The 24347-nt window shown below is 43.5% G+C and overlaps 1 protein-coding gene across 1 annotated transcript in view; it reads left to right on the top strand.

Moving 5' to 3' along the window:
• Positions 1-24347, top strand: part of ALMS1 (ALMS1 centrosome and basal body associated protein) — a 958782-nt gene that overhangs the window by 664575 nt on the left and 269860 nt on the right. Inside the window, exon 9 of the mRNA XM_044063634.1 lies at positions 7728-9091. Within this exon, the coding sequence (XP_043919569.1) occupies positions 7728-9091 (1364 nt within the window). The remainder of the gene's footprint in view (positions 1-7727; positions 9092-24347) is intronic.

Below are 24347 nucleotides of genomic sequence, written 5' to 3'. Positions count from 1 at the left end.
AGACAGAAAAATTCAAATGTACCCCTACTTGGACGAATGCCTGATTCAGGCAGACAGGAATTGCTGTTGCGATGCTTCTAGGGTGTCAAAACCACACTGTAATGAATGCCTCCCTGGGGTATACCATCAATGAAAAGAAATCAAAACTAGTCCACAGTCAAAAGATTGTATTCCTGGGAGCAAGCTTGGACACAGCATCCCAGATGGCATTCCTTACACCAGAAAAACAAGCCTGTCTGACAAACTACTTCAGTCAAATGACCACCAGAACCCAGCTATTCGCAAGGAAAATCCTGCAGGCCCTAGGGTTCATGGCCTCATGCAGCCTACTAATTCCATATGCCAGACTGCATATGAGGAGACTTCAAGGGTACTTAAAAGTTCTTTGGTGCCAACATTCTCAGGACCTGGAAACCGTCATTCCTATCATACCTTGTCTAAGGACAGAGTTTATTTTTGGGCAGCAGCATGCAACCACAACAAGGGACTACCCTTTACTCAACCCCACGCCGCCCAGACCCTAACCACAGATGCATCAGACTATGTCTGGGGGGCACACCTGGACGACAAGTGCATTCAGGGCTACTGGAGCCCAAGTCAAATTCATCTGCACATAAACCAAAAAGAGATGCTAGCTGTGCAGCACACACTAACAGCTTTCAGATCCCTACTCTCACCAGGACCCCTGCTAATAAAAACAGACAACACCACAGTTATGTGGTACATCAACAAGCAAGGGGGAACCCACTCTTACCCACTCTGCAGGCTAGCCATGGCCCTGTGGAACACTTGGACATGCAGGTCCTTCTCCAAGCTCAATTCCTGCCAGGCAGACAAAACTCACTGGCCGATGACTTAAGCAGAAATCTCCTAGACCCACACAAGTGGCAGTTAGAGCCCAGCACATTCAGCCTTCTGAGTCAGAAGTGGGGGACCCCAGAGGTGGATCTCTTTGCCTCCCCCTGCAATCACCAGCTCAGCAAATTCTGCACCAGGACACCTCACAGCAGGGCCTGGAAGGTGGATGGCCTATCCTTCCAGTGGGTAAACCTCTCAATCTATGCATTTCCCCCTCTGCCCCTTCTCTCAGGAATATTGCTCAAGATAAGACAGGACAAACCAAGAACAATTCAGATTGCCCCGGACTGGCCACACCAGCACTGGTACCCACTCCTGCACAGCCTGGCACCTACCCCAGAGCCCCACCCTGCTCACTCAGCAGGGGGACAGATCTTGCATCCGCAACTGCAAACCCTAAATCTTGCAGCCTGGCTTATTCCTTGAATTCTTCCCCAATGACCAGCCTAAGCAAGCAGGTACTGAACGTCATTCTTGAAGCCAGAAGACCCAGTACAAGGAAATCCTATGCTGATAAGTGGAAAATGTATTGCTCCTGGATTCAATCTAAAGGAGAGGACACAACTCTGCCTTCCCTACCTCTAATCTTGGATTACTTAGCAGATCTCTTCCACAAAGGCCTTTCCTTTTCCTCCATTAAAATCCATGCCTTTGCCAACTCAGCTCATTACAGCAATGAGCCACCCCTATTCTCTCACCCTTTCATCAGACAGTTCCTGAGAGGGGCAGACAACTTAAGGCCACCAAGGAGAGCACCCACCCCTGCTTGGGACCTTAACTTTGTACTGGAAAAGCTCACACTGCCCCCTTTTGAGCCTGCAGCATTCCTCTCTTGGAAAACAGCATTACTCCTGGTCATCACTTCAGCGAGAAGAGTGTCTGAGCTACAAGCACTTATGGCCGTGGAACCCTTCATTATTTTTCATGCTGACAGGGTCTCCCTCGGGGTTAATCCTTCCTTTATGCCCAAAGTGGTGTCCAGTGTGGCTCTCAACCAATATATCCATTTGCCAACCTTCTTCCCTAATCCTCAAAATAAAGGGGAAGAGATTCTGCACTCCTTGGATGTGCACAGACAGCTCAGATTCTACCTGGATAGGACTAAGCCCTTCAGGAAATCTGAACAGTTACTACTCAGTGTTGCACCAGGGGCAGAGGGCAAGGCCATTTCAAACAGACAGTTTCCAAATGGATAGCACACTGTATCCATTCCTGCTGCAAACACCATGGGAAATCAACCCCTCAGGGGTTCAGAACACATTCAACTTGGGCAACTTCTACCTCTATAGCATTCCTCAGGGGAGTCCCTACCAGGGACATTCTGGAGGCTGCTATCTGGAGCTCTGTACACACATACCAAGCATTGCCGCCTGCCTATATTTTCCAAATCCGGGGCGGGTTTTGCAACTGCAGTCCTGCAGGGCACACTAGCCAGCCCAAACACTTCTTGACTGCCTCCACCCTTTCTACAGCTTTGGGAATCAACCCAAGTGTGATGACTGCAACAGTGAAACACAAAGAACATAGTACAGTTGTGTACACTTATCATACATGTAGATGTTCGAGTGTATTCACTGTTGCAGTACTGGTTTCCCTCCCTCCAGCCCCCTTCTCACTCTCTCTCTCTCCTCTCTGTGTATATTACTCACCCCTTGCAGGGGTATAGGTATTTACTTTTTACTGGTCGAGATTTTTCCATCATAGCTTAGCTCCCTACTGGGGGGGCTCCTGACATTTGGGGCAAGAAAAACTGATGTAATTGCGTCAGCTGCATGTTTTTATACCCCTGACGACCTGACGTCAGACCTGGAGTGACAGCAACCGACACAAGAAATATTAAGTCTCTGGTATTCGGGCCGACTGAGGGCTACCTGCAGGCAGATAACCCAAGTGTGATGACTGCAACAGTGAATACACTCGAACATCTACATTTATGGTAAGTGTACACAACTGTACTTTCCTTATTTACATCAGCTTGCTCAGTCCATTAAAATATCCACTTGAGAAACAGAGTCATTAGGAAAAAATCAAAGTTGGTAATTTCAGTAAAAAGTCAAGTTTTAAATACTGATAGTCTACCAAGGGTAGTCTAATGTGCCAAATATGTTTAATTAGCACATTCTCCATTTTGAATGAGAAGCTGGAGAAGAACAGCACCCTATTTATAGACCCCCCCCCAAATCTGTAGACTAGTGAAGAAGATTAGACTTTTTTTTTTCTGCACCACTATACTTACCCCAAGTTTGTTCACAATGCCAGAGCACATAAGTAGTTCACTTATGTATTCATTTATTTACTTTTGTTGACCGAGTTAGTCCCATGACACTTAACCCCTATTTTCAGTAGAGACCAGGTGTAATTTAATACTGACTAGGGGATATTTGGACATGGTGACAGGGAAATTCATTCTTTCTGCAGGATACACAATAAATAAGTTGCATGTCATGAATCGGTTATACCCTTGAGTTTTATGGTAACTAAAATAAGACCTATCAGGTGAAACTTTTCTGGATGTAACTTTTGAAATTATGGGGCTAGCAACTTAAATTTATTTTTACATTTTCAACAGAAAGCTGAATTTAATCTATGAAAATGTCTAGCAAGTGACTTTACAGAAATTAGTAAAGTTGGATGTACTGTTTAGAACTGATGAGGTCCATAAAACTGACACCGAGACTCGTGTACATGAAAAATGGGACTATTTTTGATATTTAGGAAGGGATTGTTGAAAGGAATGTATGGAATAGGGGATGTTCATCGTGTTACACTGCTACAGTCATTACACTTGGGTTATCCTGCCGTCAGGTGGTCTCGCAGTCAGCCAGAGTTCCAAAGTCTTGGTCCAGCGTCGGTTGCTGTCGCTTCTTCCCTGACGTCAGTGCGCCAAGAGTATATAAGATGCATCCGACGCCATTTTTCTTCAGTCTTTCTTGCCGCGCGGTGCCCGAAGCAGAAGCAGTTCGCAAGTGCCGGTCGGCCGACTCCTGAGATTTTCGAAGTCGAATTTCAGATCCGAAGTCTTCAATAAAACTAAGTACCCCGTTGGGGAAACATTTTTCTTGCCTCAGACCAATGTCAGAAAAAGTTAATAATTGTATTTCTTGTGGGAAGCAAATACTTCATAAGGACTTCCACTCTTACTGTATTCCATGCCTAGGCCATGATCATGACGTCACTAGTTGTTGGTTTTGTGCTAGATTTAACAAACGCACTATAAAAAGACATTTTAATTTTGCTTTGCACTACTTTGGCCGAAGGTTCGATTATATTATGCCGTCGGATTAACCGACGACCGCAATTCCGAAAAAACGCAAAGACAAGGATAAAGACAGGCACCCGAGGTCCAAAACTGATGACGAAACCTCTTCTAGGCCAGTCACCGGTTCTCAGTGAGGCGCTTTCGCAGCCCCTGACACCCGCTACCTCAGAGCCACAGGCCACCTCCGACTCCCACGTGGAGACAATTAGGCCTCTGGAACCTCAAGGTATTGGGCCTACGGAAACTAATCCCTCAGATGGGTCCGGAGCCGCTGAGCAGGCATCGGCTTCTGAGGGTGTTTTCAGACCTTCACAACTTACCATTAAAGCAACAGCCAAGACAAAAGTACCATTAAAGACAAAGAAGCAAGTACAGCATTCTCCTGGACAGTCCTCCATGCCTAAGAAACAGATGCTTAAAATGGCCGAAGACCTCATTACTCTAATCAGGGGTTCCCATCCCCCTCCTGAGAAAAGGCCTAGGCAGGATACAGACTATGATTCTTCTGCTCAGGTTTCCATTTCCTTTGATTCCTCTTCAGACTAGGGATACTCTCTACCCCCCTATGAGGACTCTGATGCTGAAGAATCTATCCCTTCAGCCTCTCCTCCTGAGGATTATTCTTTTGGGGAAACTTTACATACCATGAGGGAACATTTCCATTGGGAAAGTCAGGATTATTCAGAATCCAAGAAAAGGCTCAGGGATTTCCGTTTATTGTCTCATCACAGGCCCCTGGCTATTCTGCCTGTGCTAGATATTGTGGATGATGTGTTCTCTGAATCCAGCTCATCTCATGATTCTTTGCCCCCTGCACCAGCCAAGCCAGATAGGTATTACAGAGTCCCTGACTCTCACAAGTTTCTTTATAAAAACCCTTCTGCTGATCCTGAAACTATTTCTCAGGGTCCAAAAGGGGTTAAGGCTTCCATTGCAAAAAATCCAGTACCCTCTGACAGAGATTCCAGAGCTTTGGATAGATGGGGGAAGAAAGTTTACACTTCTGCAACTTTAGCAGTAAGGGCTTTAAATTGCCAGTTTCACATGCTTAAGTACCAACAATATTTAATAGCTCAGTTAAAACAGAAAATGCTTGCGAGCTCAGAAGCTCCTGACTATAAAGAAATACAGGATTTATTGCATGCAGTGGAACAGGTGGGAAAACATACTCTGCAATGTGGTTTTGATTCTTTAGAGGCCTCTTGTAGAGCCGCAGTTACAGGTTCTGTGATTCGAAGATATGCTTGGTTAAAGGAACAGAGTTTACCTGATCATGTTAAGGAAAAATTATTGGATGCTCCTTTACAGCATGATACCTTGTTTGATGTTAAGGCAGAAGAGGTGTTAAAGAAAATGGAGGATAAAGCTAAATCTATGCAAACAGTCAAGGATTTCTTACAGGTACAGCCACCTCGATTTAGCAGAAATTGGCCAACAAAAATTGGTCCTTTCCAGTGTCAGACAGGCCACAGAGAGGCAGATACAGACGCCCAAGGGGCAGATCTCAAACCCAAGGCTCAAACAGACAACGACAGTGGGGCACCTCAACCCCGAAGGGAGGTGAGGACAAGTCCCAACCTTACAGGAAACAGTCCCAATGACTTCCCCCAACGTACGCCAAGCACTTCCCTTTTGGCAGCCCCCTTAGGGGGAAAACTAGCACTTTTTTCTCAAAACTGGCAAACAGTCACCCAAGACAAATGGGTTCTGAATATTGTGTCTCAAGGTTACAGGTTCCACTTTCATACTTTACCAAGGCTAAAATGAACGCCAGACCTGCCACAAAATCAATGTACTTCTGCACTCTTTGGACATACACAGGCAGCTATGCTTCTACTTGGACAAAACAAAAGCTTTCAGGAAGACTGAGCAACTGTTTGTAGCATATGCTGCAGGATCACAGGGCAAGGCTATCTCAAATCAGACTATATCCAAATGGATAGGACACTGTATTCATTACTGCTACACACAGCATGGAAAATCAGTCCTTAATAACATTAGGCCACATTCCACCAGGGCAAGAGCCACTTCAACAGCCTTTCTCAGAGGAGTACCTACCAAGGAAATTTTGGAGGCTGCAACTTGGAGATCAGTGCACACCTTTACTAAGCATTACCACTTGCCTCTACTCCAAATCCAGAGCAGGATTTGCTACGGCAGTTCTGCAGGGCCTCATAGCCAATCCTAACTCTTTATAGACCAGCCACCCAACCTTAGCTTTGGGATTCTACCCAAGTGTAATGACTGCAGCAGTGTAACACGATGAACATAGCACAGTTTTGTACCTACCATAAATGCAGATGTTCGAGTGTTCACACTGCTGCAGTCCAAGTTACCCTCCCTCCATCCCCTCTGAACTAGCTGGACTTATCTATGCCTTTCTATCCTATACAACCTTTGTGGTGTATTTGCTTGTAACTGAAGGTATTGCTTACATTTTATATGTATATATTTTATTAGCAATATGTATTGCCTACCTGCTTGGGGGCACCTGACATCTGGGGCAAGAAAAACTGAAGAAAAATGGCGTTGGATGCATCTTATATACCCCTGGCGCACTGACGTCAGGGAAAAAGCAACAGCAACCGACGCCGGATGAAGACTTTGGAACTCTGGCTGACTGTGGGACCGCCTGATGGCAGGATAACCCGTGTGTAATGACTGCAGCAGTGTGAACACTCGAACATCTACATTTATGGTAGGTACAAAACTGTACTTTAGGAATCTTGGGTTAATTTGTGTGAAAAACAACTGTGCTGTCCATCATCTGTCAGATATTATTGTTGTTAATAGAAACATAGAAACATTGTTTGCTGGACAGAGCCAAAATCATGTTGTTAAGCACAAAGTCTTGGTAAAAAAAATTATATAGCTAAGTATACAAACTGAGAGCAAGAAGTACACTTCTAGCTGAATTGTCCCATACAGAAATGTTAATTATTGGTGCTCAAATGGAAAATTAAAACTTGTTAAATAAAGGGTGAGAAGAAAAGAAGAGAATGATGGGAAATGGTGTGTGTGTGTGTGTGTGTGTGTGTGTGTGTGTGTGTGTGTGTGTGTGTGTGTGTTATTCACACAGAACAGTGTCAAATGAAGGACTCTACAGGTGTTTAAAACTGAATTCACTGATGTGCATAACACATTCGATGTACATATGTATTTGTTAATTTACTTACTTTGTTTATTGACGAGGGTAGAGCACTTATCCCATTGGAGCATTTCCAGGCTCCCATTTGTGACTCCCAAAGGTCATCACAATGCCCTTCTTGTGTTACGTATGCAAGCAGATTCAAGACCTTCCTTAACATGTCTTCTTGTTACAAAATTCTTCCTCTTCGTTCACCTGCTTAAACACTTTATCAAGTAAAGCAACATGCTGCGACAGGATCCTCTTTTTCAGAAACTGTACGGTGTTCACTGCCACCAGGACTGTTGTAATGTAGCAGTTTTCTGCAAGATGTACAAATTGTAGGTGCACTCAGTTAAAACTATTTGTATTTTTTGAACAGTTCTTTATCATGTATCTTAAATAATATGGTTGCCCAGCACTGTAGTGGCTGTTTTGAACTCTTCATTAACTGTATATTTTCTTGTGTCTTTTTGATAACAGGTTCCAAGCAGCCTGTTTCATCAGAAAAGAGAGATGCTTCTGCTTCTTTGACCCCAGTGCAGTCTTACATTAAGTATCCATTACAACCTCAAAGCAAGAGTTCCTCTCCAGGCAAACAGGAGATAGCAGATCATGAAAACGTGAGGGTCGGTCCTGATGATACTGGTCAGAAAGGGGTGCATTTCAGAACCACTCCTCACTCCACAGATTTTAAGCACAGCCAGAAAGGTATTTTTCAGGAAGGGGCAAGATTCAGAGATAGTCATCAGTATCCTGATTACATGATTGACAAGTGGGGACTACATGAGAAAGAACTACGCTTCAAAAGTACGTCTTATCCTGCTCATTACACAGTAGGACAGGAAGGAATGCAGTCAAAAGGCACTTTGCATTTGAAAAATTACACAGCTAAAGAAACAGGTTACACACACAGGAAGAGAGGAGCACAGCATTTCTCTGCGTTGAGAGCTGAAGCTGACCACAGTTTCTGTGATACACATTCTGCTTCGGACACTTCTAGAGAAAGTGGGACAGAAGAACTCCAGCATGCAAAACCACTGGTAAATCACCACTGTGAGCTTGCTAGGAGCAGGGCAACTGATGGTATGCAAAAGCAGCTTCAGGAACTTCCAAGTAACAGAAGTGTGCAGACTAATGGTAGTTTGGATGAGCTCTGGAAGAAATTCTTACAAAGGCAGAAAAAACTGAACAGTTTTGAAGTCAGCAGACAAGGGGAGCTTTCGTTGGTTGAACGTCTGGAAAGGTTGGCAAGACTGCTTCAGAACCCTGTCCAGCATATGCTGCAGATCTCCGAACAAGAAGAGTGGCGCAGTGGTAAAGAGCAAGATACATGGCAACAAGAGCATCCCAGAAAAAGGGAAAGAGAGTCGCTGAAAACAGTCAGGCTGGACTCTGAATCTGGTCACGATGAACTACCTTTCCAGGCCCACACACCACTGATACAAAAACCTGAAAAGGAGCTCTGTACAGATCATATCAAAAGAATCTTGCAACACAAATATAAATCTGACAGCATTAGTGACATATCATCTACAGTTGGCCATCAAATGGGGACCATCAACATAACTACCGACTCTGAAACTTTAACACAGACAGAGGCAGAATCCTGGACCCAAACTGAGACGAACAGCACCATTTCTACCATAGACACAGCAAGGCTAATTCGAGCTTTTGGACCCCACAGAGTTTCTGTCCAACCACAAATTTCCAGACTCCACAGAATTATTGATAAACAGAAAGAAAGGACTGAAAACAAGATGTCAAAAAGGAGGAGGAGGAAGGAGGAAGTAAGAGATGAAGGTCACTCACAAACTGCTCGTACTAAACACAAGCAAAGTTCAAAGGTTTGTATAACATTTCTAACAACATTTCAAACCGCTAGACATGCAGAAAGTATGTTATTTGCTAGGGTGAGAGCAGCTTAAAATAGTTAAATGTAGATAAAAGCACAGCTATAAACTAAAACAGAAGCGTGATGTATAAAATGTAGATTCCCACAGCATAATTGTCTCAGCAATCGGCCATTCTGACCTAAAGTTTAAAATCACTATGAAAAGAAAATTTTTCAAAGCTGATGCAGCTTTGTCAGGATGCCACCAGTTGTCATTTTCTTGTCTGTGTGCAAAAACAGAGTTTTGTACTTAATCCTTTGAAACTCTAACAACATTCAAGAAGTCAAAATATCATAGTCCCCAGTACAAAACCACTTGGAGTGACCATAGGTAACGACCTGTGATTTTGAAAGTTTTGGATAACATGTTAGCCCCCCACCCCATCTCAGCACAGTTTCAACAAATTTGTAGCTCCTGTGCTTGTGGGCGAGCCATCCTGTTACCAGTACAACTGTCTTACTTTCATTTCTGGATAACATAAGCCAATATCATGACAATAACCAACAAGTCTCAGCTACCTTTCTAGACCTGTCAAAGGTATTTGACACACTATCCCTCTCTAAGTTCCTACAAATACTAGAAAAACTCAGTGTCTTTGCGAAGCCTTGCATGGCTCAAAAGCTGCCTCACAGACTGCACTCTGTTTGTCAAATGGCAAACAACTTTTTCTACCTTCCTTCTTATCAAGGAGCCCCACAAGGGCCAATACTTTGCACCATCAGCGTTTAACATTTTCATCATTAAATTTCAAACTTCTACTGGACTGTCCACAAAAGTCAAGTATGCTGATGACTCCATGTTAATCTGTTAAGCCCACCTGTTGGATCTTCAGTCCTAGAACAAAAGGACTTTCTGCTACTTCAGATTCTGTCCAGAGCAGTGTGAGCGCTACTTAATCCAAAAAAGACTAAAATAGTGCTGTTCTTTCTCGTATGTGTGCCTCAGTGTTCAGCCAAACTAACTATACTGTTGCCCAATGAACATCAAATTGGACATAGTACCCAGAACAAAACTACCCAGAGTGACCATCAGTAACCTAAAAAGTGACCTGCAAATAAGTAATGTCATTAAGAAGACACTTCAAAAACTAGGATCCTTAAACAATGTCAGAAATATCTAGCTTCCAAAGGTTTTTTTTTGTTAAGCATGCTGTATGCAGCCCCAATTTCCTCCACCTCCCATACCCTACAGGTAAATAGGGCCCGATTCCAAAAGACTTGCTCTTAGTGTAAGTGACCACTCACACTGATAGTAGGTATTTTTGAATTTGGTGTCTGATGTAAGCCTGTTTATGGATACGTCTTACACTGAAGTGAGTCAGTTACACTGAGAGTGAGTCTTTCGGAATCAGGGCAGACTTGCAGTGAGAGCAATTCTTTTGGAATCTGGCCCATAAGCTTTATCAGTGTTATAGCACAATTGCAAAATTTCCTGCCATACTGCCCTTAAGGAACTCAGGTTGGCAGAATTCCCCAACTACTTTAAATACTCCCAGCTCATATTGGTCCATTTTATCCTGTATCACCATGACAAATGCCACATAAGCACCATTATTTTAGTGGTTCTCTCTATCCAGAGATGTATAATCCCAAAATAAACAACCAGCATACATCACAATAATTATAGGAAAGCTATGTACTCACCTTCAGTTAGCAAACTGTGAAACAAGATCACACACTTAAGACAAACTGAAAGCCCCACATCGTTCAAAGAAAACCCAGAAAAGCACCTCCAGGCTCACTGGCTCATCTCCTGTCCCTCTTGACCAGGTTAACCAATGATATTCTTCGTGTTTCACAGTTACATCATCACACTTAGGTTATCCTGCCAGGGGCAGCCCTCATTCGGCCCGAATACAAGAGGCTTAGTATTTTTGCGTTGGTTGCTGTTGCTCCAGGACTAATGTCAGGTTGTCACTGGTATAAAATCAGGCAGCTGACGCCATTACATCAGTCTTTCTTGCAGAGGAGCCCAAAGCAGAAGCAGTTCGCACGAGTGCCGGTCCTTCTTGACCAGGTTAACCATTGATGCTTTCTCTGCCAGATATTTTGTCCACATTTTCTAACTGAAGATCTGATGTTGTTAATCTTCATTCATTTATGATGGATGGGTCTGGGTTCCATCCTCGGAACCGACTTGCACCAGCCAAAAACTGTTGAGCTAAAATTACTCATAGTGCCCCTCTCCTCAGATCTCGTTTGCTGCGTAGATTTTCAAGTCGCTTCAGACCAGCTGTCAACAGAAGTGTTTAATTTTTTCTCTAAATATTGACGTTTTGCTTTTCCAGTAGCTTATAACTCCTTTATTCTTAGTCGTTTATACTTTGTGATACTTTACTTCTTGTGCGAGTGAAAATTTCCTTCCCTTTTACCTTTACCGGTATTTCTTAGTACCATCATTGGTACAGGCCCCTCCCTTCCCTTACTCTTTGGTAATTTATATATATGTATATATATATATATATATATATATATATATATATTTTTATATATATATATATATATATATATATATAGATAGCTATATATGTGGGTTCACTACATAAGATCGAAAACCCATAATACCAACGACCAGAATCACGAGCCCACAATACCGAGAGACCAGAAACCCGAAACGGCACAATCCCGAAGCCCAGAATACTGACAGCCCAAAATCTCGAAAACATGATCCCGACAGCTGAGATGTACAGTACAACATCTAATACTAACACCATACAACACATCTTGTCCTAATACACCTAGGTTTGTAGTCTTAAACAGAAAGAGGACTGACAGTGTCATTGAATCATCCCAATCCCCAAACACCAAAGTATGGTACGAAGTCTCGTGTCATTCCAGACATAACAGCAGTTGTCTCCACAAAGCACCACAGACGTATAATACATCAACGCAACAGTACAGACATAAATGCACAGATAATAGCACAACAGCAGCGTTAACATCACATTTTCAGTAGACAAGCAATACACTTTGCAAACTCTATAGAGGTGTACTCATCTTTATTATCCAGGATATGTTGGAATTTGTTTTGCTGTTCAAGAAACCTCCTTCGTTTCGGTGAGGGTGGACATCCTGCTACAAGACACTCACGTAAACCATTCCCACTAGTCGGTTCCTTAGCCAAGCATGACATCAATACTGATAGGTCCGTTGCCCTGTTACCTAGGAGACACTTCAAACGGCGATGCCACGCCTCTACAGAATTTTGAGTTAGTGGCAGGAACAACCTGTTAAACTCTGAAATGTTCCAGAATTGTATCGGGAACAGCAGTGGAAACCATGTTACTGAAGTAGATCTTGTTGCAAATTTCCGTGAACGGCCGAAGACATACCAGTCTGAAAATAATATCTTATGATGTCCTAACCCTCCTCAGGAAGGGAATCCTTTAGTTCATTAAATGTAGTTATAACCTCCGTTTCATGCAAAAATGCCAGTCCAACTAGTGACTTAATAGCTAATTGAAATGTATGACATTGATCTTACCCGATCCCAGTTGCTGAACCTTGCGGCAGATGTTCTGTCCAAAATGGAATAGGCAGCCTTTAGCTGTCACATTACTAAAGTTCAGTCTCACACTCTTAATAGCAGCAACCTCATAATCACACAAAATGTATTGCAGAGACAGTTTAAAGTTTTGGGAAGCAAATAGGTACAACACACAGTGCTATAACATATTATACGCATGCAAGGACTTCTTAGACATCAGGCAGTAGATTAATGGGACACTTTTACTATAACCAGAGCATTTTACTATCCCATGTATGTTGTACAATTGGCGGCATATGGCGCCTTTACAAAAATATGTGCCATCCATTAACTAGATGGTGGCCACACTCAAATCATGCAGATTATTTACAGTACTGAACACAACCACATGTACATATGTACCTGATGCTGGGTCTGCAGCCCATTTTACTACAAATTTCACCGATTGTAACAGAAATCTACTTAAATCCAAGGTCTCCAAAGTTGAATCAGGTATATGCGTCTCACATGTAGTTTTATAGCACACACGCCTGATCTGTTGTAACATTGCTTTCCTGTTAGGCAGGCTATGTACACAGCATAGAGACGTTGATGCCATTGCTTTGTTTACTAAGAGGCATGGGGTATCCCTGGACATTGCAGCCTTTTCCCTGAGGGTACCATACACGTTATACCTCTCAATCTCTAATGGATCCCCTACATGGTTGTGTGACATCTACTTGACTTCTCACCTTCGGAAAGTGATTCCGTCACTGTTCTGCCTCTACAGTTATTGCTGTGCTTTCCCTTGTAGCACCAGTAATGTCTGCTGTGTGATTTTCTCTCCAGATGGTATACGTAACCATCAGTGATGAGCACCTCCTTGCACTTCTGGGATTTCAGTCTTGGATATAGCTCGCCCATGACTCCGGGCACATCATAATGCTGGTCAGCCATGTTTGCTATGTCAGCCGTCGTACAGGAATCCACTGGTAACAGTTCTCTTTTATTTTAGATATTCACACTCTTCTATGGGGTTGCAGGGCTAGGAAGCATTTAGTTGGTATTTTGGGCTTTGGGATTGTGCCATTTCGTGTTTCTGGTCTGTTGGTATTGTGGGCCTGGGATTCTGGTCGTCAGTATTATGGGTTTTCTATCTTATGTAGTGAACCCATATGTGTGTGTGTGTGTGTGTGTGTGTGTGTGTGTGTGTGTGTGTGTGTGTATATATATATATATATATATATATATATATATATATATATATACACACACACACACATGCTATCGTTGATATCTTTTAGGGTATTTCCCTCATTTACCATTGTTGGTAATATAATATAAAAAAAAATATTTTCTTTGTGCATGTGTGTGTGTGGCCTGTCATGACAGTATATCTTTGCTACTGTTGAACTGCTGTTTTTTTCATTGCTGGGGGTTTACTGTTATCTGGATATTACTATAATGATGGACAAAAAGGGCACTACTGGCTTTAAACAATGTGATAAATGTGGCAGGAAGATGCCAAACTCTGATGGCCATCTCTCCTGTGTCTATTGTCTTGGGGGTACCACACTTAAAAGTTCAACCCCCATGCGGGCTCTGTAAGGGCTTTAGTGCCCGCACCTTAGCCGAGCGCAAGAATAAACTAATTCTGAAGGGTCTTTTAAAAAAAACCTTTCTCGGAGGCTTTATCTGAGGTGTAGGGCTCAACCCCTGCTAAAAAAGAGTTGAAGAAGACGAGCCAGTCATCTCCTCATCCTCAGGAATTGAAAATCACTAAGGCCCAGGTTCATATGCAACCAAAACTAAAAATTGCAAAAATGATTTTGACACCTGTCTTGGCACCAGAATCTCAAACTCCATCCATGGTGCTGTCCTTGACCACGGAACCAAAATGGCTACTTCTCCCACAGTAACAACCCATTCCACGGTACCACAGACCCTCTCTGTACCAAAAATAGTCTTTCCATTAAAACCAGTCACTGCCTCCCTCCAATCTCAACAGTGCTGAAGGTTGAGACACTAGCCAGGGACAGATATTCTCTCATCAGTTGACCCCTTTGTTGAACAGCAGCTAAGTCCATTGCTTGATCAGTCTGAATCTCCATTGGGGATGTCAATCCGTTCCACCAGGACCCTTTTGGAGCTCGACGTAGTGAAAGTTATGGATCAGTTCCTAGTGGCCAGAGGCATCCCAACTCCATCAAAACCTCCCTCCCACCTGTTGCAAAGGACTTTTCTCCAAAGACTCCAACATATATTCCTCCTTCAACCTCCTGCTGGTTTGGGAGCCCTCGATGCAGGCAGCTATCCCAGTGCCAGCTTCTTCGGTTCCGCTGGTGGATCTTACCATGATTCCAGAGTCCACGGCTCAATCGATGCCGACCCACCCTCGAGACCGTGACTGGTCTGTTGGCACCATGACTCCTAGTATGGCACCGATTTTCTTTAAGCCACCGTCTATGGTTCTGGTTGCTCTGGCAGGTTTGAGTCCTTTCTCAGCTCCTTCTCTGGAGGCAGGCTCATTGGAGCAGGGTGTGACCCCGGCTCCGAGGTTGTCTTTCTCAATTCTGGGCTCCCATCCCTCTTTGGGCGGGCCTGCCTTTCAGGTTATGGAGGGGACACTTGCCTCAGCAGGTTCACAGTTGGTCCCTTTGGTGCCGGAATGCCACATATACACACTTTCTGGTTCACAGCTGACCCAGTCTAGTATGCTGGGACATCAGGCATGGGAGAAACAAGATACCATATCTCAGGGTTACTCTCTCTTCGGAGTCCTCTTCAGATGTTCCCCCTGAAGAGCCACCCCACAAGAGATTGTGCAAGAGGAAGCACATAGATTCCGTTGAGGAATCTCTCACTGAAGATATGGATTATGATGAGGGGAAGAGTCCTTACGGTCGCCCCCTGAGGATGTCTCCTTTGTGAGATACTGGAGATACTGAAACAGAGGGGTGACTGGAAGCACACCAACCCTTCTTCTGAGGAATCTGTACTCTTGCAAGCTTTCCGTGCTTGATCCTCTACTTCCTGGGTAACCCCACCTGCAGATGAGTTAGTCAAGCTCATCGTGCAGCACACTTGGACGACTCCTGACACCATTGAGCCAATCCCCCAGAGACCGGACAAAATACGCTCCCCTCCAGAGGATCACCCACATTGGTCCAAAGGCTTGACAGTAGACACTATGGTGGTAGCAGCAGCCACAAGGAAAGAACTCTGAGGAGAGTCCTGCTGTCCAGCCTCCAAACAGGGAATCTTGGATGATGAACAGGTTAGGGAAGTGGGTTTATGCCTCACCGACCTTTGCCATATGGTCATTGAACTATTTGGCACATTTTACCCATCTCCAGAGAGACCTGATCATGGAACTGTCAGGGACTTTGGCAGGAGCTATGTCTGATGAGGTACATGACAAAGTTGCCTCACAGCTTGCCACCCTGGAATCCATATCCAACTCGTCCATGCGGTTGATTTTCCCGTACAACTGACGGGGTGGCCAGAGCAGCAGGTGCAGGAATTGTCATGAAACATCACGCCTGGATGCACTTGTGAGACATTGCGGACCTTTTTAAGTCTTCCTTCATCAACGCTTCCATTAATGCCTTCTCTCTTTTTGGTCTAAAGGTTAAAGACATGCTAGCCAGGTGTGAGAAGGACGGCAAGACCCTGTTTGCTGTGGATGTACATTTTTCCACTCCCCAATGTTCCTACTCTAGGAATCAGAGAAGTGGAAAGATGTGGTTCAGGAAATCCCAAGGGCCTTTCCCTTACACACATAGCGCGTTTTCTCCCTGGGGCAGAGGGGGGAGCTCATCAGGAAGACACCCCATGCCCCCCGAGGCAGAGGGGGTCATCAGGAAGACACACACACACACACACACACACACACACACACTCCTCCCGAGGCAAAGGGGGTCTGCTTAGCCAGGGGTCCAGAGATTCTTTTTCTGGGCAGCCCTATCAGTGCTCCTGAAGAGTGGCCCGATTGCTTGCCTCTGGAAGCCGTCGGGGGATGAGTCTCTCTGCACCATTTAATGTGGCGTTCATAAAGACAGATTCCTGGGTGCAGACAATAATTACCCGAGGTCATCACATCCCATTCGATCTTTAGCCGAAGCCGCAAAGGCATATCCCCGACGTTCCACCCAGTCAGAGAGATGTAGCAGCACAAGAAATCCGAAAGCTGCCCCAACAAACAGTCATCCAGTTACCAGTCAGACCAGATAGAATCCGGATTTTACTCAAAGTTCTTTTTAGTGCCAAAAAAGACGGGGGACTGGAGGCCAGTTTTGGACCTCAGCATCCTAAACAAGTTTGTCAGACAATGTAAACCACTTCTCAATGCACAAAAATATGATGAACCACAAACTCCAAGCCAGTCACGGTGCAATTCAGTCGTGTATTTAATAAAACAAATCCACAAAACGTTATTCTCTAGTGCCTTGGCTTGATTCGCCTTTATCAGAGTATACATTCACATAATCACATCCCCCCATTTTATACTTATTTAGCTACCCAATTACATAATTAAACAGTTAAAAATTAATCAATTCCCCATTAAAACACACATTGCTGCTTCACAGCACACTTTTCCACATACATTCCTGATTTAAACTCACTGGGCTCATTGTTTTAAACTTCAAAATCATTATAGTTTCCTTTTTTCTTAATAAACATTTAACTTGCTGTTCATTCATATATAAATTCATCTCTACCCTATCTAACACAGTGGCTTGCAACCCTACCGGGTTACCATTATGACATTTGTTAAAATGCACTGCTATAGGGCTTGTCTGTTTGTTATTTTTTGTATCTCTTATATGCTGTTTTAACCTGCAGGAGAATTGTCTTTTAGTTTCTCCTACATAAAATTTATCACATGTGTATTTTAGCCCATAAACAGCCCCTTCTGTATTGCAGTTAAATGTTCCATTAGTTTGAAATACTGTTCCATTTATACTTCCAAATTCCTTCACTACATATTTACACACACTACACTTTCCACATATCAAAGTTCCCTGCTTATCTATCTGTTTGTTAATTGTTATAATTGGCATTTTAAACTTACTGTGTACTAAGACATCTTTTAAGCTTCTCCCTCTTCTTAAGGAGAAGCACACTTGTTTGCAGTGTAAAAAACCCACCTCCCCTTTCACCACATTCCAGAAGTACTTAACTTGTTCCATTATCTTTTCCGACAACACAGAATAAGTCAAGGTGAAATATATGCATTCTTTTTCATCATTACTTTTCCCAAACCTCTTTCCATTCCCTTTATTCTTTATAACCTTGTCCAAACTTTTTTTCACATCTGCCTCCTTATAATCTCTTCTACAAAGTTTTCTATAACTTTCATTTAATTCCTTCTTTGTTTCTACCGGGTCACTACATAACCTTTTCACCCTTAAAAATTCACCATAAGGGATGGATTTAATGGTAATAGGCAGATGAAAACTTTCTCCATGTAAAATAAAATTAGTTTCTTTAAATTTTCTATGTATACTAGTATTAATATATGTACCCTGTATACATATATATGTGTATACTCTGATAAAGGCGAATCAAGCTCTGAGGCACTAGAGAATAACGTTTTGTGGATTTGTTTTATTAAGTGCACTACTGAATTGCACCGTGACTGGCTTGGAGTTTGTGGTTCATCATCCAGTTTGTCAGACAAGCCAGACAAGCCAAATTCCAGATGGTCACGGTTCAGTCTATCCCCCTGTTTCTGGAGTAAGATGACTGGATGTGCTAGATAGATCTCCGGGACATGTATTAGCATATAAAAATGGACAAACGCTCCAGGAAATTTCTCCGCTTCATGTTGGGAGCCAATCACTACCAATTTTGAGCACTGCACTTTGGTCTCTCCACAGCCCCCAGAGTGTTCACCAAATGTATGGCAGTGGTAACAGCTCACCTGAGACTGCAGGAATTCTGAGTGTTTCCATATCTAGACGATTGGCTCCTTACCACCCCAACCAAGCATCTACTGCTTCATGCCTTGCACTACACTCTACCGCTAGGAAGCTCCTTGGGGATCTCAGTAAACAAAGAGAAGTCAAAACTAGTACCTGCTCAAAGCCTAGAATTCGTAGGAGCAACATTCGACACAGGGTCTTGCCTGGTCACCCTTCCCCTTCACAGGCTTCAGAGACTAAGATCTCAGCTCCGAGTGATACTCTTTCAGGACAAAGTCCCAACTCGCTTAGTCCTTCAACTGCTAGGATCAATGGCAGCAACAATTACTATAGTTCCTCTAGCAAAACTATACATGAGATTGCTACAGTGGCTCCTAGCATCACAGTGGTCCCTATTAACACATCGTATGTCTCATCCGATCCACATAACGAACAGCTGCAAGCAGGATCTGAACTGGTGAATGAAGTCAGAAATGGAGTTATGAGGTCGTCCCTTCTCACCCCCCTCAGCCCAAGGCCGTAGTGACTATGGACGCATCCCTGATGGGGTGGGGGGCATTTTCAAGGAAAGACAGTCCAAGGCACTTGGTCCCCAGTGGAGGCCAATTTTTGCATATCAGTGTCCTAGAACTGAGGGCTGTGCTTCTGGCATTGGAAGCATTCCACTCTGCTGTCCTGTTGGGGACAATTGCTATCCAGTCAGACAAAATGTCTGTCGTCTGGTATATCAGCAAACAAGGGGGAACCAGATCCTGCCCATTGTGTCGGGAAGCGATGAGAATTTGGCAGTGGGCAATAGCCTCCAACTGCTTTCTAGTAGCAGTGCACATTCCCAGGAATTCCAACATGAGTGCAGACAAACTGAGCAGATGTATTCTCCTGTCTTACAAGTGGTCCCTCAATCCAGTGGTAGTGACAGAGATTTTCTGTCACTGAGGCCAGCCTTGCTGCGACCTATTCGCATCCCCCACCAACCACAAATGCAGCAACTAATTTGCCCTGATCCTCCTCAAGGGAGTCCCCGAGGGATGGTCTAGTAAACGACTGCCCCCCTGGACTACTGTATGCCTTTCCTCTGATACCACAGTTTGTAAAGAAAACTCTTTGGTTGAGAAGCAAAGTAATCCTCATTGCACCCTATTGTCCCCAGCAAGTCTGGTTCCCTTTCCCTTGGCCTCACCTGGTTCACCGACCATGGATTCTGGATTCAACTCCAGGACCTCTGTCACACCCACAGGGGTTGATCCATCCAAACCTATCGAGCCTCAAGCTGACAGCTTGGTTCCTCCACTTCCAGTAATTGCCAGACAAAATAACCTCTTTTCCCCATTCGAAAAATACTTCTGGCTTCCCATAAACCATCCACCAGGAAGATTTATTATAGTAAATGGAACAGATTTGTGTTTTGGTCTCTGGGAAAAAGGAATAGATCCCTTCTCAGCTCCGATCAGTTCAGTTTTAGAGTATTTATCAACCTTACTGCATTCAGGAGCTTCAGCTTTTATTATACGGGTCCAGTTAGCAGCTATGTCAGATTTTTACAATGGTTTCCAGGATTCCTCTTTAGTATCTCATTGCCTCTGTAAAACCTTCTTGAAAGGGGTTTTACATATAAGACCACCATAGCCCATTGAACCTTGGAATCTCATGATGGTCCTACAATCTTTGAGTCGTCATCCCTTTTGAGCCTGTGGCAAATTGTGACATAAAATTCTTGTCTTGGAAGTCTTTTTTCTTGGTAGCCATTTCCTTAGCAAGTAGAATATCAGAATTACAGGCTTTGTGCGTAAAACGCCCTTGCATTGTTTTCCACAGAGAGAGAGAGAGAGAATCACTTCGAACTAACCCATCCTTCCTACTCAAGGTTGTCTCAGAGTTGAATATTAATCAATCCATTGACTTGCCAGTTTTCTTCCCAAATTTTTCAAATAAAGGAGAATATTGTTTGTATTTATTGGCTGTACATAGACAATTATGCTTCTATTTGGATAGGACTAAATCTTTCTGAAAATCTGACCAGTTATTCCTGTCCTTCTCAGAACCCAAGTTGAGAAGATCAGTGTTTAAAGTCACCTTGGCGAAATGGCTGAGAGTATGCATCTCTTTTGTCTATCAACAGAACCAAATGCATTTAACTATGAAAATAAAGGTGCATTCAACCCACTCGGTTGCTACTTCAGTGGCTTTTCATTCTAGAGCTTCTATTGATGACATTTGTGCAGCAGCCATTTGGGCTTCTCCTCATACCTTTGTCACTCATTACAAATTGGACTTGGTCTCCTGGGCGAGAGCATCCTTTGGCTCAGTGGTGCTCAGGAATATCCTTCCGTAGATCCCAGGACGTAAAGTAGCTAGGGAGTCTGTCCCATCCGTCATGAATGAATGAAGATTAACAACATCAGATAAAGCAGTTATATTCTTACCATAACAATCCATCTGTGTTGTTGATCTTCATTCATTCATCACATTCCACCCTCCTACCCCCTCCGAAAGACTCCTGGAGGTTCGGACTTGGTCCTGGTTTCAGAATAGGGTTTTTGCTCAGACAAAGCCTCTGCTTTCTTTCCTTACGGGCAAACTCGATCTGAGGCAATGAGGAGAGTACCACTGTGGGTAATCTTAGCTCGAGAGTTTTAGGGTGGAGCGAGCTTGTTATATCGGCCGAGTCAGTTCCAAGAATGGAACCAAGACCTATCCGTCATGAATAAATGAAGATCAACAACACAGATGGAACATTATGGTAAGAACATAACTTCTTTTTATACCACTTTCTTAGCCTTCTTGTTACCTTTCAGAATCCTTCTTGTCACCTTTCGTTTATATTCGTGGCAGTGATCATTTATTATTTTTTCTTATTTTGACCTTTCATATGGTACTCATTTGATTTAGACGTGTCTAACTTTGCATGTTGTACACATTAACATTTCATCGGTAAACAGCATGAGTCATCCACTGCTATCAGATGTTCCTCATTTGATTCAACCACTTATATTTATTTTGCATATTTTTGTACATTAACACCAAATATATATGTGCATATAAATGCTTTGTCAACATACAGCATAAGTCATAACAACATAAACCTTCAGCTACCCTGCTTTCACCTATCAGCTAATGTATACTACCTATGTAATGGGGTCTTTTCACCTCCCCCCTCACCCCAGCAGTTTCTTTCCATACTTATCTTCTTTTTATACTGTATGACTTTCTTTTTGTCTTATTTTTTCATCTGAAGATGTGGCCCATATACCTGTCTTTTTTCTAACTATTTCTCTTTCCACAGTCTGCAACAGTAGGCAGATGTTTGTTTGGTATCATGGGCATGGATCCTCCTGAGGGCTGTCTTCTCCTCTCCTTGCCAAGATGGTTTCATATATAATGAGAGCTTCCTTCACTTTCTTCTTCCAGACACTCTTGTCAGAGGTGAGAGAATACCAGTAGTTCATACTGATGGAGAATGCACTAAGGTTATGCTTGCATATGTCCTTCTTGTACAGTTTGGATCACTCCTTCAGCCTCATTCCAGATTTCAGCTCTCCAAAAAGGAGGCATTTTGGTATTTGATCATTCATCATTAATGAGACATGACCCAACCAATGCATGTGTTTCTATTTCAGGAGGGTGAGCATGGAGGTGGTGCCCGTCCTCTCAAACACTGTGCTGTTGGGTTTCTTGTCTTGCCATGAGCTACCAAGTACATGCCTACGGCAGCACGTATGAAATACATTGAGCCACTGCTCCTACTTTGAATGCAGAGTCCATGTTTCACTGGCATGCAGTAATGTGCTCAAAACACATGCTGTGTAAACTTGCACCTTGGTGTGCACAGTGAGCTTATTATTTGCCCATTAAACCTGCACCTTGGTGTGCACAGTGAGCTTATTATTAGCCTGTACAAACACAGGCTGTGTAAACCTGCACCTTGGTGTGCACAGTGAGCTTATTATTAGCCTGTACAAACACAGGCTGTGTAAACCTGCACCTTGGTGCACAGTGAGCTTATTATTAGCCTGTACATTAAACCTGCACCTTGGTCTGCACAGTGAGCTTATTATTAGCCTGTACATTAAACCTGCACCTTGGTCTGCACAGTGAGCTTATTATTAGCCTGTACAAAACATTAAACCTGCACCTTGGTGTGCACAGTGAGCTTATTATTAGCCCATTAAACCTGCACCTTGGTGTGCACAGTGAGCTTATTATTAGCCCAAACACAGGCTGTTAAACCTGCACCTTGGTGTGCACAGTGAGCTTATTATTAGCCCACAGGCTTAAACCTGCACCTTGGCGTGCACAGTGAGCTTATTATTAGCCTGTACAAACACATTAAACCTGCACCTTGGTGCACAGTGAGCTTATTATTAGCCCAAACACAGGCTTAAACCTGCACCTTGGCTGCACAGTGAGCTTATTATTAGCCTGTACAAACATTAAACCTGCACCTTGGTGTGCACAGTGAGCTTATTATTAGCCTGTACATTAAACCTGCACCTTGGTGTGCACAGTGAGCTTATTATTAGCCTGTACAACATGTGTAAACCTGCACCTTGGTGTGCACAGTGAGCTTATTATTAGCCCAGGCTTAAACCTGCACCTTGGCGTGCACAGTGAGCTTATTATTAGCCCATTAAACCTGCACCTTGGCGTGCACAGTGAGCTTATTATTAGCCCATTAAACCTGCACCTTGGTGTGCACAGTGAGCTTATTATTAGCCTGTACAAACACATTAAACCTGCACCTTGGTGTGCACAGTGAGCTTATTATTAGCCCAAACACAGGCTTAAACCTGCACCTTGGTGTGCACAGTGAGCTTATTATTAGCCCAGGCTGTTAAACCTGCACCTTGCTCTGCACAGTCAGCTTATTCTTAGCCTGTACAAACACAGGGTGTGTAAACCTGCACCTTGGTGTGCACAGTGAGCTTATTATTAGCCCATTAAACCTGCACCTTGGTGTGCACAGTGAGCTTATTATTAGCCCATTAAACCTGCACCTTGGTGTGCACAGTGAGCTTATTATTAGCCCATTAAACCTGTACCTTGGTGTACACAGTGAGCTTATTATTAGCCCATTAAACCTGCACCTTGGCGTGCACAGTGAGCTTATTATTAGCCCATTAAACCTGCACCTTGGTGTGCACAGTGAGCTTATTATTAGCCCATTAAACCTGCACCTTGGTGTGCACAGTGAGCTTATTATTAGCCCATTAAACCTGCACCTTGGTGTGCACAGTGAGCTTATTATTAGCCCATACTGTGTCAGCCTGGAAAATGTTGTAGCGGCTTTTCCAATGTGCGTGTTGATCTCGCTGTCAAGCGACAAGTTGTGAGAGATTGTAGAGCCTAGATACATGAACTCATTGACAGCCTGTAGCTCATAGTCACTCACCATGATTGATGGCACACTGCCCACATTTTGGCCCATCATCTGAGTTGTCTTTGAGCTGATCATGAGGCCAAATTCCATACATGCATCCGCAAAGTGAGTCATGAGTGACTTAAGTTCTTGCTGAGTGTGAGCCACAGCAGCTGTGTCATCAGCAAACAGAAACTCCCTTAGAAGCTTCCTAAGCACCCTGAGCTTCAATCTAACTCTTGTCAGTTTGAAGAGGTTGGCGTCTATACTGGTTTGGAGAAAGATACCTTCTGTAGCAGTTCCAAAAGCAAATTTCAACATAACTGAAATGAAGATACCACACAATGTTGGAGCCAATACACACATACCTGCTTTACTCCACTAAGAACCTCGAAAGGTTCAGATTTGGATCCATCGTACATGGCATTCCCCTTCATGCCTTCATGGAAGGTCCTGATAA

The sequence above is a fragment of the Protopterus annectens genome, chromosome 2.part1 (assembly GCF_019279795.1).
Source record: "Protopterus annectens isolate FY-2018-M chromosome 2.part1, PAN1.0, whole genome shotgun sequence".
NCBI lineage: Eukaryota > Metazoa > Chordata > Ceratodontiformes > Protopteridae > Protopterus > Protopterus annectens.
This window is presented reverse-complemented; position numbering and strand designations above follow the sequence as displayed.